Raw genomic sequence first — 16,227 nt, forward strand, 5'->3', positions numbered from 1 at the left:
CCAAAGTATTCTATAAGCACATCAATAGTAAAATGGTGATAAAAGGAGGGGTAGGACCGATTAGGGACCAAAAGGGGATTTACACATAGAGGCAAGAGGCGTGGCTAAGGTGTTAAATGAATACTTTGCATCTGTTTTTACCTATGAGGCAGATGCTGCCCAGGCCATGGTGACAGAAGAGGAAACTCAGTCACTAGAGGGTCTAAAATTGATAAGGAGGAGGTATTGGATAAGCTATCAGCACTTAAAGTTGTTAAGGCACCGGGGCCGGGTGAGATGCACCCAAGAACATTGAAGGAAGTGAGAATGGAAATGGCAGAGACACCGGCAGTAATCTTTCAATGTTTCCTGGATTCAGGGGGAGGTGCTAGAGGACTGGACAATTCAAACATTACGCCCTTGTTCAAAAAAGGTTGTAAAGATCTGCCCTGCAATTACAGACCAGTCAGTTTAACTTCAGTGGTGGGGAAACTTCTAGAAACAATTATTCAGGATAGAATAGTTACATGGAAAAATGTGGATTGATTCGGAAGAGTCAGCATGGATTGTTAAAGGGAAACCGTGTCTAACTAACTTGCTGGAGTTTTTTGAAGAGGTAACAGAGATAGTTGATGAGGGCAATTGATGTGGTGTATATGGACTTCCAAAAGGTGTTTGATACTGAGCCACACAACAAACTTGTGAGGAAAGTTATAGGTCATGGAATAAAAGGGACAGTAGCAACGTGGATACAAAATTGGCTGAGGGATAGGAAATGGAGTAATGGTTAATGGGTATTTTTAGGGCTGGAAGAAGATTTGTTGTTGAATTCCCACGGGGCTTTTCCATATATATAAGTATATATATATAAACTTGGGAGAATTGTAAACTGTAAAAGTGTAGAATTTCAAAAGGGCATTGACACATTAGTGGAGTGGGCAGATAAGTGGCAGCCGACGTTCAATGCAGAGAAGTTGTAAGATGATGCACTTTGGCACAAAGAATGTAGACAGACAGTACAAAATAAAGAATATTATTCTAAAGGGTGTGCAGAGAGAGGGACCTGGGTGCATGTATACATAAGTCATTAAAGGTGGCAGGACAGGTAGAGAGAGCTGTTTCTAAAGCATACAGTATTCTAGGCTTCATTTATAGGGGCATAGAATACAAGAGAGGGAGGTTATGATGAACTTATATGAGACACTGGTTAAACGTCAGCTGGAGTATTGTGTACAGTTCTGTGCGCCACACTGTAGGAAGAATGTGAACGCACTGGACAGTGCAGAAGAGGTTTACAAGAATGGTTCCAGGGATGAGACACTTCAGTTATGAGGAAAGATTGGAGAAGTTGGGACTGTTTTCCTTGGAGACGAGAAGGCTAAGATGAGACTTGAGAGAAATTTTCAAAATCATGAGGGGTCTGGACAGGGTAGATAGGGAGAAACTGTTCCCGCTTAGAAATGGATCGAGAACCAGAGGGCACAGTTTTAAAGTGTTTTACAAAAGAAGCAAATGTGAGGTAAGAAAAAACTTTTTCACACAGCAAGTAGTTAGGGTTTGGAATACACTGCCTGGAAGGGTTGTGGAGGCAGGTTTGATTGAGGCATTCAGGAGGCCATTGGATGATTATTTGAAAAGAAACAATGTGCAAGGTCACGGGGAAAAGGCAGAAGATAGGCACTAAGTTAAAATGCTGAGAGAGCCAGTGCAACGATGGGCCGAATGGCCTCTTTCTACACCGCAACAATTCTGTGATTCTACCACTGTTTGCATGAAGAAATATTTTCTAATTTCAAGGTCTGGCTCTGATTTTTTTGATTATGTTCCTAATCCCAGACTCCCCAACCAGCAGAAATGATTTCTCTCTACCTGTTCCCCTTAATATCTTGAAACTTTCAATCAACTCACCCCTTACCTTTCTAAGTTCCAAAAATGTGATCCTAGTTTGGGTAATCTCCCCTTATAATTCAACCCCCCCAAGAGTCCAGGTATCTTACTGCTAAATCTACACTGCATTCCATCCAAAGTCAATATATTCTTCCTGAGATGTGAAGCCCAGAACTGCTAACAGTACTCCAGATATGGTCTGACCAAAACTTTGGAAGCTAGATGAAGCATTACTTCCATTCTAGTCCTCTAAATATAAAGGCTAGCATTCTATTTGCCTTTTTGGTTATTTTCTGTATCTGTTCATGACATTTCAATGGGCCTCCAAGTCTCTTTATACTTTGACTGATTCTAGTTTTTCACCATTTAGGAAGTACTCTGTTCTATTCTTTTTTGAGGTCCAAAATGGATGACTTCACATTTGCCTGCATGGAAATTCATTTACCACAGTTTTGCCCATTCACTTAATGTATCAAATCTCTTTGTAATTTTATGCTTCCATCTACACTGCATCTTTGTGTCATCTGCAAATTAGGATTTGATGGCCTTCTATCCCATCATCTAAGTCATTAATGAATTCAGTGAACAGTGCTGGCCCCAACACTGATCCTAGTCACATCCTATCAGTTAGAGTGCCTGTCTATTATCCTTACTCTGTCACCTTTCACTCAGCCAATTTCCTAACCAGGTTAATAATTTGCATCAATTCCAGGAACTTCAAGTTTAGTTAACAGTTTCTTATGGGGAACTTTATCCAATGCCTACAGGAAGTCCACATAAATAGCAACCAAAAACATTCCCCTGTCCAATAATTTAATCAGGTCTTCAGAAAAAAGTTCAATCAGATGTGTCAGGAATGACCTACCCTTTATAAAGTCATGCTGGCACTCTCTGATCAGCTGAAAATTCTCAATGTATTCAGTCACCCTATCCTTAATTATAGGCCTAGGCAATTTACTGACAACAGATTTGGGCTAAATGGTCTATAATTCCCTAGTTTCCCTTTGTTATTTTTCTTCAATAGCGATTGACATGCACAATTTTCTAATCCAAAGGAACTGTTTCCAAATCAAGAGAACTGTAGAAGATTATGGTTAGGGTATCTGCAATATTCCCAAAAGGACTAAAGGTAACATGAGGGAAAAATGTATGCAGTAAGTTATTAACATCTGGAATGCATTGCCTAAAAGAGTGGAGGAAGCAGATTTGGTAGTAACTTTCAAAAGGAAACTGTATAAATACTTTGAGGGGAAAAACATTTACATGGTTGTGAGGACAAAGACAGAACTAATTGGATAGCTCTGTCAAAGAGCTGACACAGGTGCGATGGGTTGAACAGCTTCCTTCTGCGATGCATTATTCTATGATTCTTTGAAAGACTCAAATAGGTGGGGAAGAATGAGGAGGATTTATATGCTATGGGCACATTCATACAGGATATCATTTGTGAATTTGGTAAGGGCCATCTCAGTGTTGAGCAGGACCAGAAATCTGTTTGGAAGAGCTCAAATGTGGAGCTGCAGGACAGGTGGGCAGAATTTGGGATGCAACATTTTCAAGGATTTTGAAAAGGACAAACCAGGAAAGTGGGAAAAAATATTTTTTGAAGATGGGTGTGTTCATCAAGATAAAGAAGGCCACTGATGGAAATGAAAATTTTTCTCCCACTTTGATATAGTCAGCTTTCAGGTTAGGCACAGGATAGAGATTCCAGTACACTAACCTATCAATCCTCAAAGGGTTAAAAAAAAGTCTACAAGAAAGCACATGTTTAAAGGAATAGCTGAGAGGATCCAAAAAAAAAACTTTTTAAAAACTAGAAACAGAAAAATATTAGTTGCTAGTTTTCAAAAAATTGGTAAATGTTGATGAGTTCCACTCTGAGAATGTGGAATTTAGATATCACAAGGAATAGCTAGGCAAATTATATAACCTATAGATGATGTTAAGAGGAACCTAGATAATAAGCATATGAGGGAGAAGGGAGTAGAGGATTATGCTGATAGTTAGATGAGGAAGGGAAGAGGCTTGAGTGGGGGATAAACAGCTGCAATGGACTGACTGGTTGCGCCAAACAGCCTCTGTTTTATATATTCTAGGTAATTCAAAATAATTCAGGTCTTCTTCCCTGAAAACTACTTCAGTGATGCCACTAACAACCAGCAGCCTGTAGCCCAAAACATCTCCATTCGTCTTTAATGGAATTGTAACATTGGACCAGACTTAATCACGTGTAACCGCCCAGCCATGGGAAAATACTATAATCAGCAAAGAATGCAGCATCCTCCCTACATGTTTTGACAGCGCCAGGCGACACTGGATTACACAGAGTCCAATCTGAAGTTTCGTATTCTCAATTCAAAGCAAAACACTAATTGTGATCGAAAAACTTCACATTGTGTTTTACAATCGAGATTTGGTAAAATACAAAGCTGTTAATATTTGGGAAATTTTAAACTTGTCATTTGTGATTCGCAAGATTGTTTCATTTTAATTTGAATTTCCAGTCAGATATCCTGCTGAAATGTTGAGATTGAAGTGAAGTGATTCTGATTAAATGTTGCTTTCCATGCCCGTGTTTGGTTTGCCACAATCTAGGGAAATCTCCTGGTCTCAGGGCAAGACGGGAAAATTACTATAAATATAACACTGCGGATGCGGGAAATCTGAAATCAGACCAGAAAATGCTGGATCCTCTCAGCGGCTCTGCCGACTAGTTCCAGGATTTTCAATTCAAATTAGATCAACGGATCATCCGAACTAAACGGAGTAACTGTGGTTTGTTAAGGAGCGATCAGCAGAACTGGTACCGGCTCGAAGTCAGGCCGAGCTCCTCAGCCGCGGCCTCGGGTTCCGGGCCCGGAGCCCGCGGCTGTGGGCTGGACTCGGCCCCGGGACTCACCCTGATGATGTCCTTCAGCTCCGGCGCCAAGTTGAGCAGCAGCAGGTAATGGGCGAAGGCGGTGCCGAAATCTTCCCGCTCCAGGTAATCCTGGGCGCTCTGTAAGGAGCGGTAAACGAGGCGAACACGGCCCCGGCTCCCACCCCGAGCACGGCGCCCAGGCCTCCGGGCCGACATGAAGCAGAGCAGCGAGGAGACCGAGACCGAGTCAGAGCAGGATCCGCTCCCCGGCAAACACAGGCGGAAACGGTGCAGCGCTGAAGGAAGGTGCTGGAACAACAACAGCCCGTATCATAGTTCCTCCCTCCGTCCAGCATTACCCCTCCGCCCCCTGCCCTAGTTCCCCCTCCGCACCCCCCCCTCCTCCTCCTGCCCCCGTGCTACACCCCCCTGCCACCGTTCCTCCCCTTCAACCTGCCTCCATTCCACCCCAAGTCCCCGGTTTCCCCCGGCCGCCGTTCCCCCCCCCCCCCCCCGTTCCCCCCCCCCCCCCCGTTTCCCCCGTTCCACCCCCCAATTTCCCCCCCCGTTTCCCCGTTCCCCCCCCCCGTTTCCCCGTTCCCCCCCCCGTTTCCTCCCGTTCCCCCCCCCCCGTTTCCCCGTTCCCCCCCAATTTCCCCCCCCGTTTCCCCGTTCCCCCCCCCGTTTCCCCGTTCCCCCCCCCCAGTTTCCCCCCCCGTTCCCCCCCCCCGTTTCCCCGTCCCCCCCCCCCCGTTTCCCCGTTCCCCCCCCCGTTTCCCCGTTCCCCCTCCCGTTTCCCTGTTCTCCCCCCCCCACTGTTGCCCCCTCTCCCCACCCCCCTGGCCCCACCTGCCCCCGTTTCTCCCCCCCCCCCCCCCCCGGCCCCTCCTGCCTCAATTTCTCTCCCCACCCACCCCCCCGCCCCCGTTCTCCACCCCACCCCCGGCCCATCCTGCCCCCGTTCTCCACCTTTCCCCCCCCCCCAAGCTTCTCCTGCCCCCGTTTGACCCCCCAGCACCTCCGGCCCCCGTTTCCCCCCCCCCCTTGGCCCTTCCAGCCCCCGTTTGCCCCCCCCCAAGCTTCTCCTGCCACGGTTCCCCCCCCCCTTCTGCCCCCGTTTCCCCCGGCCCCCATTTCTCCCCCCCCCCCCCCGGCCCCTATTTCTCCCCCCCTCCGGCCCCTCCTGCCCCCGTTTTCCCCCCCCCGCCCCCGTTTTCCCCCCCCCCGCCCCTCCTGCCCCCGTTTTCCCCCCCCGCCCCTCCTGCCCCCGTTTTCCCCCCCCGCCCCTCCTGCCCCCGTTTTCCCCCCCCGCCCCTCCTGCCCCCGTTTTCCCCCCCGCCCCTCCTGCCCCCGTTTTCCCCCCCGCCCCTCCTGCCCCCGTTTTCCCCCCCGCCCCTCCTGCCCCCCGTTTTCCCCCCCGCCCCTCCTGCCCCCGTTTTCCCCCCCGCCCCTCCTGCCCCCGTTTTCCCCCCCGCCCCTCCTGCCCCCGTTTTCCCCCCCGCCCCTCCTGCCCCCGTTTTCCCCCCCCGCCCCTCCTGCCCCCCGTTTTCCCCCCCGCCCCTCCTGCCCCCGTTTTCCCCCCCCGCCCCTCCTGCCCCCGTTTTCCCCCCCGCCCCTCCTGCCCCCGTTTTCCCCCCCGCCCCTCCTGCCCCCGTTTTCCCCCCCGCCCCTCCTGCCCCCGTTTTCCCCCCCGCCCCTCCTGCCCCCGTTTTCCCCCCCCGCCCCTCCTGCCCCCGTTTTCCCCCCCGCCCCTCCTGCCCCCGTTTTCCCCCCCCGCCCCTCCTGCCCCCGTTTTCCCCCCCCGCCCCTCCTGCCCCCGTTTTCCCCCCCCGCCCCTCCTGCCCCCGTTTTCCCCCCCCGCCCCTCCTGCCCCCGTTTTCCCCCCCGCCCCTCCTGCCCCCGTTTTCCCCCCCCGCCCCTCCTGCCCCCGTTTTCCCCCCCGCCCCTCCTGCCCCCGTTTTCCCCCCCGCCCCTCCTGCCCCCGTTTTCCCCCCCGCCCCTCCTGCCCCCGTTTTCCCCCCCGCCCCTCCTGCCCCCGTTTTCCCCCCCGCCCCTCCTGCCCCCGTTTTCCCCCCCGCCCCTCCTGCCCCCGTTTTCCCCCCCGCCCCTCCTGCCCCCGTTTTCCCCCCCGCCCCTCCTGCCCCCGTTTCCCCCCCGCCCCTCCTGCCCCCGTTTTCCCCCCCGCCCCTCCTGCCCCCGTTTTCCCCCCCGCCCCTCCTGCCCCCGTTTTCCCCCCCGCCCCTCCTGCCCCCGTTTTCCCCCCCGCCCCTCCTGCCCCCGTTTTCCCCCCCCGCCCCTCCTGCCCCCGTTTTCCCCCCCGCCCCTCCTGCCCCCGTTTTCCCCCCCGCCCCTCCTGCCCCCGTTTTCCCCCCCCGCCCCTCCTGCCCCCGTTTTCCCCCCCCGCCCCTCCTGCCCCCGTTTTCCCCCCCCGCCCCTCCTGCCCCCGTTTTCCCCCCCGCCCCTCCTGCCCCCGTTTTCCCCCCCGCCCCTCCTGCCCCCGTTTTCCCCCCCGCCCCTCCTGCCCCCGTTTTCCCCCCCCGCCCCTCCTGCCCCCGTTTTCCCCCCCGCCCCTCCTGCCCCCGTTTTCCCCCCCGCCCCTCCTGCCCCCGTTTTCCCCCCCGCCCCTCCTGCCCCCGTTTTCCCCCCCGCCCCTCCTGCCCCCGTTTTCCCCCCCGCCCCTCCTGCCCCCGTTTTCCCCCCCCGCCCCTCCTGCCCCCGTTTTCCCCCCCCGCCCCTCCTGCCCCCGTTTTCCCCCCCCGCCCCTCCTGCCCCCCGTTTTCCCCCCCCGCCCCTCCTGCCCCCGTTTTCCCCCCCCGCCCCTCCTGCCCCCGTTTTCCCCCCCGCCCCTCCTGCCCCCGTTTTCCCCCCCCCGCCCCTCCTGCCCCCGTTTTCCCCCCCCGCCCCTCCTGCCCCCGTTTTCCCCCCCGCCCCTCCTGCCCCCGTTTTCCCCCCCGCCCCTCCTGCCCCCGTTTTCCCCCCCGCCCCTCCTGCCCCCGTTTTCCCCCCCGCCCCTCCTGCCCCCGTTTTCCCCCCCGCCCCTCCTGCCCCCGTTTTCCTCCCCCCCGCCCCTCCTGCCCCCGTTTTCCCCCCCCGCCCCTCCTGCCCCCGTTTTCCCCCCCGCCCCTCCTGCCCCCGTTTTCCCCCCCGCCCCTCCTGCCCCCGTTTTCCCCCCCGCCCCTCCTGCCCCCGTTTTCCCCCCCGCCCCTCCTGCCCCCGTTTTCCCCCCCGCCCCTCCTGCCCCCGTTTCCCCCCCGCCCCTCCTGCCCCCGTTTTCCCCCCCGCCCCTCCTGCCCCCGTTTTCCCCCCCGCCCCTCCTGCCCCCGTTTTCCCCCCCCGCCCCTCCTGCCCCCGTTTTCCCCCCCCGCCCCTCCTGCCCCCGTTTTCCCCCCCGCCCCTCCTGCCCCCGTTTTCCCCCCCGCCCCTCCTGCCCCCGTTTTCCCCCCCGCCCCTCCTGCCCCCGTTTTCCCCCCCGCCCCTCCTGCCCCCGTTTTCCCCCCCGCCCCTCCTGCCCCCGTTTTCCCCCCCGCCCCTCCTGCCCCCGTTTTCCCCCCCGCCCCTCCTGCCCCCGTTTTCCCCCCCGCCCCTCCTGCCCCCGTTTTCCCCCCCCGCCCCTCCTGCCCCCGTTTTCCCCCCCCGCCCCTCCTGCCCCCGTTTTCCCCCCCCGCCCCTCCTGCCCCCGTTTTCCCCCCCGCCCCTCCTGCCCCCGTTTTCCCCCCCGCCCCTCCTGCCCCCGTTTTCCCCCCCGCCCCTCCTGCCCCCGTTTTCCCCCCCGCCCCTCCTGCCCCCGTTTTCCCCCCCGCCCCTCCTGCCCCCCGTTTTCCCCCCCCGCCCCTCCTGCCCCCGTTTTCCCCCCCCGCCCCTCCTGCCCCCGTTTTCCCCCCCGCCCCTCCTGCCCCCGTTTTCCCCCCCGCCCCTCCTGCCCCCGTTTTCCCCCCCCGCCCCTCCTGCCCCCGTTTCCCCCCCGCCCCTCCTGCCCCCGTTTTCCCCCCCCGCCCCTCCTGCCCCCGTTTTCCCCCCCCGCCCCTCCTGCCCCCGTTTTCCCCCCCCGCCCCTCCTGCCCCCGTTTTCCCCCCCCCGCCCCTCCTGCCCCCGTTTTCCCCCCCCGCCCCTCCTGCCCCCGTTTTCCCCCCCGCCCCTCCTGCCCCCGTTTTCCCCCCCCGCCCCTCCTGCCCCCGTTTCCCCCCCGCCCCTCCTGCCCCCGTTTTCCCCCCCGCCCCTCCTGCCCCCGTTTTCCCCCCCCGCCCCTCCTGCCCCCGTTTTCCCCCCCCGCCCCTCCTGCCCCCGTTTTCCCCCCCCGCCCCTCCTGCCCCCGTTTTCCCCCCCCGCCCCTCCTGCCCCCGTTTTCCCCCCCGCCCCTCCTGCCCCCGTTTTCCCCCCCGCCCCTCCTGCCCCCGTTTCCCCCCCCGCCCCTCCTGCCCCCGTTTTCCCCCCCCGCCCCTCCTGCCCCCGTTTTCCCCCCCCGCCCCTCCTGCCCCCGTTTTCCCCCCCGCCCCTCCTGCCCCCGTTTTCCCCCCCCGCCCCTCCTGCCCCCGTTTTCCCCCCCCGCCCCTCCTGCCCCCGTTTTCCCCCCCGCCCCTCCTGCCCCCGTTTTCCCCCCCCGCCCCTCCTGCCCCCGTTTTCCCCCCCGCCCCTCCTGCCCCCGTTTTCCCCCCCGCCCCTCCTGCCCCCGTTTTCCCCCCCGCCCCTCCTGCCCCCGTTTTCCCCCCCGCCCCTCCTGCCCCCGTTTCCCCCCCGCCCCTCCTGCCCCCGTTTCCCCCCGCCCCTCCTGCCCCCGTTTTCCCCCCCGCCCCTCCTGCCCCCGTTTTCCCCCCCCGCCCCTCCTGCCCCCGTTTTCCCCCCCCGCCCCTCCTGCCCCCGTTTTCCCCCCCCGCCCCTCCTGCCCCCGTTTTCCCCCCCGCCCCTCCTGCCCCCGTTTTCCCCCCCCGCCCCTCCTGCCCCCGTTTTCCCCCCCCGCCCCTCCTGCCCCCGTTTTCCCCCCCGCCCCTCCTGCCCCCGTTTTCCCCCCCCGCCCCTCCTGCCCCCGTTTTCCCCCCCGCCCCTCCTGCCCCCGTTTTCCCCCCCGCCCCTCCTGCCCCCGTTTTCCCCCCCGCCCCTCCTGCCCCCGTTTTCCCCCCCCGCCCCTCCTGCCCCCGTTTTCCCCCCCGCCCCTCCTGCCCCCGTTTTCCCCCCCGCCCCTCCTGCCCCCGTTTTCCCCCCCGCCCCTCCTGCCCCCGTTTTCCCCCCCTCCCCCCGCCCCTCCTGCCCCCCGCCCCTCCTGCCCCCGTTTCCCCCCCCGCCCCTCCTGCCCCCGTTTCCCCCCCCGCCCCTCCTGCCCCCGTTTCCCCCCCCGCCCCTCCTGCCCCCGTTTCCCCCCCCGCCCCTCCTGCCCCCCGTTCCCCCCCCGCCCCTCCTGCCCCCGTTTCCCCCCCCGCCCCTCCTGCCCCCGTTCGCCCCCCCGCCCCTCCTGCCCCCGTTCTCCCCCCGCCCCTCCTGCCCCCCGTTCACCCCCGCCCCTCCTGCCCCCGTTTCTCCCCCCGCCCCTCCTGCCCCCGTTTCCCCCCCAGCCCCTCCTGCCCCCGTTTCCCCCCCCGCCCCTCCTGCCTCCGTTTTCCCCCCCCCCCGGCCCCTCCTGCCCTCCGTTTCCCCCCCCGGCCCCTCCTGCCTCCGTTTTCCCCCCCCCCGGCCCCTCCTGCCTCCGTTTCCCCCCCCCCGGCCCCTCCTGCCTCCGTTTCCCCCCCCCCGGCCCCTCCTGCCTCCGTTTCCCCCCCCCCGGCCCCTCCTGCCTCCGTTTCCCCCCCCCGGCCCCTCCTGCCCCCGTTTCCCCTCCCCCCCCAGCCCCTCCTGCCCCCGTTTCCCCTCCCCCTCCTGCCCCCATTTCCCCTCCCCCCCCAGCCCCTCCTGCCCGCGTATCTCCCCTCCCACCCTGCCCGCGTATCTCCCCTCCCACCCTGCCCGCGTATCTCCCCTCCCATCCTGCCCCTGTTCCCCTCCTGCTCCCCTCCTCACCACCCTGCTCCCCCCTTCCCCCCCGCTCCTCCTCCCTCCCCCCGGTTCCTCCTCCCTCCCCCCCATTCCTCCTCCCTCCCCCCGTTCCTCCTCCCTCCACCCCGTTCTTCCTCCCTCCCCCCCCCCGTTCCTCCTCCCTCCCCCCCATTCCTCCTCCCTCCCCCCGTTCCTCCTCCCTCCACCCCGTTCTTCCTCCCTCCCCCCCCGTTCTTCCTCCCTCCCCCCCCGTTCTTCCTCCCTCCCCCCCGTTCTTCCTCCCTCCCCCCCCGTTCTTCCTCCCTCCCCCCCCGTTCTTCCTCCCTCCCCCCCCGTTCTTCCTCCCTCCCCCCCCGTTCTTCCTCCCTCCCCCCCCGTTCTTCCTCCCTCCCCCCCCGTTCTTCCTCCCTCCCCCCCCGTTCTTCCTCCCTCCACCCCGTTCTTCCTCCCCCCCCCCGTTCTTTCCTCCCTCCCCCCCCGTTCTTCCTCCCTCCCCCCCCGTTCCTCCTCCCTCCCTCCCCCCGTTCTTCCTCCCTCCCCCCCCCGTTCTTCCTCCCTCCCCCCCCCCGTTCTTCCTCCCTCCCCCCCCGTTCTTCCTCCCTCCCCCCCCGTTCTTCCTCCCTCCCCCCCCGTTCTTCTCCCTCCCCCCCCCGTTCTTCCTCCCTCCCCCCCCCCGTTCCTCCTCCCTCCCCCCCCGTTCTTCCTCCCTCCCCCCCGTTCTTCCTCCCTCCCCCCCCGTTCTTCCTCCCTCCCCCCCGTTCTCCTCCTCCCCCCCGTTCTTCCTCCCCCCCCGTTCTTCCTCCCTCCCCCCCCGTTCTTCCTCCCTCCCCCCCGTTCCTCCTCCCTCCCCCCGTTCTTTCCTCCCTCCCCCCCCCGTTTTTCCTCCCTCCCCCCCCCGTTTTTCCTCCCTCCCCCCCCGTTCTTCCTCCCTCCCCCCCCGTTCTTCCTCCCTCCCCCCCGTTCTTCCTCCCTCCCCCCCCGTTCTTCCTCCCTCCCCCCCCGTTCTTCCTCCCTCCCCCCCCGTTCTTCCTCCCTCCCCCCCGTTCTTCCTCCCCTCCCCCCCCGTTCTTCCTCCCTCCCCCCCCGTTCTTCCCTCCCTTCCCCCCCCGTTCTTCTCCTCCCTCCCCCCCCGTCTTCCTCCTCCCCCCCCGTTCTTCCTCCCTCCCCCCCCGTTCTTCCTCCCTCCCCCCCGTTCTTCCTCCCTCCCCCCCGTTCTTTCCTCCCTCCCCCCCGTTCTTCCTCCCTCCCCCCCCGTTCTTCCTCCCTCCCCCCCCGTTCTTCCTCCTCCCCCCCCGTTCTTTCCTCCCTCCCCCCCGTTCTTCCTCCCTCCCCCCCCGTTCTTCCTCCCTCCCCCCCCCGTTCTTCCTCCCTCCCCCCCCGTTCTTCTCCTCCCTCCCCCCCCCCGTTCTTTCCTCCCTCCCCCCCCGTTCTTCCTCCTCCCCCCCCCGTTCTTCCTCCCTCCCCCCCCGTTCTTCCTCCCTCCCCCCCCCGTTCTTTCTCCCTCCCCCTCCCGTTCTTCCTCCCTCCCCCCCCGTTCTTCCTCCCTCCCCCCCCGTTCTTCCTCCCTCCCCCCCCGTTCTTCCTCCCTCCCCCCCCGTTCTTCCTCCCTCCCCCCCGTTCTTCCTCCCTCCCCCCCCGTTCTTCCTCCCTCCCCCCCCGTTCTTCCTCCCTCCCCCCCCGTTCTTCCTCCCTCCCCCCCGTTCTTCTCCCTCCCCCCCCGTTCTTCCTCCCTCCCCCCCCGTTCTTCCTCCCTCCCCCCCCGTTCTTCCTCCCTCCCCCCCCGTTCTTCCTCCTCCCCCCCCGTTCTTCTCCCTCCCCCCCCGTTCTTCCTCCCTCCCCCCCCGTTCTTCCTCCTCCCCCCCCGTTCTTTTTCCTCCCCCCCCCCCCGTTCTTTCCTCCCTCCCCCCCCGTTCTTCCTCCTCCCCCCCCGTTCTTCCTCCCTCCCCCCCCGTTCTTCCTCCCTCCCCCCCCGTTCTTCCTCCCTCCCCCCCCGTTCTTCCTCCCTCCCCCCCCCGTTCTTCCTCCCTCCCCCCCGTTCTTCCTCCTCCCCCCCCGTTCTTCCTCCCTCCCCCCCCCCGTTCTTCCTCCCTCCCCCCCCGTTCTTTCCTCCCTCCCCCCCCCTTCTTCCTCCCGCCCCCCCCCGTTCTTCCTCCCTCCCCCCCGTTCTTCCTCCCTCCCCCCCCGTTCTTCCTCCCTCCCCCCCCGTTCTTCCTCCTCCCCCCCCGTTCTTCCTCCCTCCCCCCCCGTTCTTCCTCCCTCCCCCCCCGTTCTTCCTCCCTCCCCCCCCGTTCTTCCTCCCTCCCCCCCCGTTCTTCCTCCTCCCCCCCGTTCTCCTCCCGCCCCCCCCCGTTCTTCCTCCTCCCCCCCCCCCCGTTCTTCCTCCTCCCCCCCCCGTTCTTCCTCCCTCCCCCCCCCGTTCTTCCTCCCTCCCCCCCCGTTCTTCTCCCTCCCCCCCCGTTCTTCCTCCCTCCCCCCCCGTTCTTCCTCCCTCCCCCCCGTTCTTCCTCCCTCCCCCCCCGTTCTTCCTCCCTCCCCCCCCGTTCTTCCTCCCTCCCCCCCCCGTCCTCCTCCCTCCCCCCCCGCTCCTCCTCCCTCCTCCCCCCGCTCCTCCTCCTCCTCCCCCGCTCCTCCTCCCTCCTCCCCCGCTCCTCCTCCCTCCTCCCCCGCTCCTCCTCCCTCCTCCCCCTGCTCCTCCTCCCTCCTCCCCCTGCTCCTCCTCCCTCCTCCCCCTGCTCCTCCTCCCTCCTCCCCTGCTCCTCCTCCCTCCTCCCCCTGCTCCTCCTCCCTCCTCCCCCTGCTCCTCCTCCCTCCTCCCCCTGCTCCTCCTCCCTCCTCCCCCTGCTCCTCCTCCCTCCTCCCCCTGCTCCTCCTCCCTCCTCCCCCTGCTCCTCCTCCCTCCTCCCCCTGCTCCTCCTCCCTCCTCCCCCTGCTCCTCCTCCCTCCTCCCCCTGCTCCTCCTCCCTCCTCCCCCTGCTCCTCCTCCCTCCTCCCCCTGCTCCTCCTCCCTCCTCCCCCTGCTCCTCCTCCCTCCTCCCCCTGCTCCTCCTCCCTCCTCCCCCTGCTCCTCCTCCCTCCTCCCCCTGCTCCTCCTCCCTCCTCCCCCTGCTCCTCCTCCCTCCTCCCCCTGCTCCTCCTCCCTCCTCCCCCTGCTCCTCCTCCCTCCTCCCCCTGCTCCTCCTCCCTCCTCCCCCTGCTCCTCCTCCCTCCTCCCCCTGCTCCTCCTCCCTCCTCCCCCTGCTCCTCCTCCCTCCTCCCCCTGCTCCTCCTCCCTCCTCCCCCTGCTCCTCCTCCCTCCTCCCCCTGCTCCTCCTCCCTCCTCCCCCTGCTCCTCCTCCCTCCTCCCCCTGCTCCTCCTCCCTCCTCCCCCTGCTCCTCCTCCCTCCTCCCCCTGCTCCTCCTCCCTCCTCCCCCTGCTCCTCCTCCCTCCTCCCCTGCTCCTCCTCCCTCCTCCCCCTGCTCCTCCTCCCTCCTCCCCCTGCTCCTCCTCCCTCCTCCCCCTGCTCCTCCTCCCTCCTCCCCCTGCTCCTCCTCCCTCCTCCCCCTGCTCCTCCTCCCTCCTCCCCCTGCTCCTCCTCCCTCCTCCCCCTGCTCCTCCTCCCTCCTCCCCCTGCTCCTCCTCCCTCCTCCCCCTGCTCCTCCTCCCTCCTCCCCCTGCTCCTCCTCCCTCCTCCCCCTGCTCCTCCTCCCTCCTCCCCCTGCTCCTCCTCCCTCCTCCCCCTGCTCCTCCTCCCTCCTCCCCCTGCTCCTCCTCCCTCCTCCCCCTGCTCCTCCTCCCTCCTCCCCCTGCTCCTCCTCCCTCCTCCCCCTGCTCCTCCTCCCTCCTCCCCCTGCTCCTCCTCCCTCCTCCCCCTGCTCCTCCTCCCTCCTCCCCCTGCTCCTCCTCCCTCCTCCCCCTGCTCCTCCTCCCTCCTCCCCCTGCTCCTCCTCCCTCCTCCCCCTGCTCCTCCTCCCTCCTCCCCCTGCTCCTCCTCCCTCCTCCCCCTGCTCCTCCTCCCTCCTCCCCCTGCTCCTCCTCCCTCCTCCCCCTGCTCCTCCTCCCTCCTCCCCCTGCTCCTCCTCCCTCCTCCCCCTGCTCCTCCTCCCTCCTCCCCCTGCTCCTCCTCCCTCCTCCCCCTGCTCCTCCTCCCTCCTCCCCCTGCTCCTCCTCCCTCCTCCCCCTGCTCCTCCTCCCTCCTCCCCCTGCTCCTCCTCCCTCCTCCCCCTGCTCCTCCTCCCTCCTCCCCCTGCTCCTCCTCCCTCCTCCCCCTGCTCCTCCTCCTCCTCCCCCTGCTCCTCCTCCCTCCTCCCCCTGCTCCTCCTCCCTCCTCCCCCTGCTCCTCCTCCCTCCTCCCCCTGCTCCTCCTCCCTCCTCCCCCTGCTCCTCCTCCCTCCTCCCCCTGCTCCTCCTCCCTCCTCCCCCTGCTCCTCCTCCCTCCTCCCCCTGCTCCTCCTCCCTCCTCCCCCTGCTCCTCCTCCCTCCTCCCCCTGCTCCTCCTCCCTCCTCCCCCTGCTCCTCCTCCCTCCTCCCCCTGCTCCTCCTCCCTCCTCCCCCTGCTCCTCCTCCCTCCTCCCCCTGCTCCTCCTCCCTCCTCCCCCTGCTCCTCCTCCCTCCTCCCCCTGCTCCTCCTCCCTCCTCCCCCTGCTCCTCCTCCCTCCTCCCCCTGCTCCTCCTCCCTCCTCCCCCTGCTCCTCCTCCCTCCTCCCCCTGCTCCTCCTCCCTCCTCCCCCTGCTCCTCCTCCCTCCTCCCCCTGCTCCTCCTCCCTCCTCCCCCTGCTCCTCCTCCCTCCTCCCCCTGCTCCTCCTCCCTCCTCCCCCTGCTCCTCCTCCCTCCTCCCCCTGCTCCTCCTCCCTCCTCCCCCTGCTCCTCCTCCCTCCTCCCCCTGCTCCTCCTCCCTCCTCCCCCTGCTCCTCCTCCCTCCTCCCCCTGCTCCTCCTCCCTCCTCCCCCTGCTCCTCCTCCCTCCTCCCCCTGCTCCTCCTCCCTCCTCCCCCTGCTCCTCCTCCCTCCTCCCCCTGCTCCTCCTCCCTCCTCCCCCTGCTCCTCCTCCCTCCTCCCCCCTGCTCCTCCTCCCTCCTCCCCCTGCTCCTCCTCCCTCCCCCCCCGCTCCTCCTCCCTCCTCCCCCGCTCCTCCTCCCTCCTCCCCCCGCTCCTCCTCCCTCCTCCCCCCGCTCCTCCTCCCTCCTCCCCCCGCTCCTCCTCCCTCCTCCCCCTGCTCCTCCTCCCTGATCCCCCTGCTCCTCCCCCCCCCTCCCTCCTGCTCCCCCCCCCTGCTCCCCCCCCCTGCTCCCCCCCCCCCTGCTCCTCCCCCCTGCTCCCTCCTCCTCCCTCCTGCTCCCCCCTCCTCCCTCCTGCTCTCCCCTCCTCCTTGCTCCCCCCTCTCCTGCTCCTCTCCCTCCCCCTCCCCTACCGTCCACTCCCTTCTCCCCCAACCCCTCCTCCACACCATGGCCCTCCTCCACGGCCCTCGTGCTGCCCCTCCCCCTGCCCTCATCCCACCCCTCTCTCATCCCCACCCCCCCTCCCTCTACCCCACCTTCTCTCAACCTCCACCTTCTCT

At 64.6% G+C, this 16,227-nt stretch overlaps 2 protein-coding genes across 5 annotated transcripts in view; one reads left to right on the forward strand and one right to left on the reverse strand.

Annotated features, from left to right (window-relative positions):
- The window catches only part of prmt9 (protein arginine methyltransferase 9), a 97,343-nt gene extending 92,321 nt beyond the window's left edge, over positions 1-5,022 (reverse strand). For 2 of the 3 annotated variants that reach the window (XM_041193917.1, XM_041193907.1), the window contains exon 1: positions 4,769-5,022. In XM_041193917.1, coding sequence (XP_041049851.1) covers positions 4,769-4,945 — 177 coding nt within the window. In that variant the 5' untranslated portion in view covers positions 4,946-5,022. The remainder of the gene's footprint in view (positions 1-4,768) is intronic. The other variant, XM_041193933.1, reaches the window with a different exon arrangement.
- Positions 4,550-16,227, forward strand: part of arhgap10 (Rho GTPase activating protein 10) — a 305,162-nt gene continuing 293,484 nt past the window's right edge. For both annotated transcript variants that reach the window (XM_041193989.1, XM_041193998.1), the window contains exon 1: positions 4,550-4,813. The gene's annotated coding sequence lies outside the window, so the exon portion shown is untranslated. The remainder of the gene's footprint in view (positions 4,814-16,227) is intronic.

The sequence above is a fragment of the Carcharodon carcharias genome, chromosome 1 (assembly GCF_017639515.1).
Source record: "Carcharodon carcharias isolate sCarCar2 chromosome 1, sCarCar2.pri, whole genome shotgun sequence".
Classification (NCBI taxonomy): Eukaryota; Metazoa; Chordata; class Chondrichthyes; order Lamniformes; family Lamnidae; genus Carcharodon; species Carcharodon carcharias.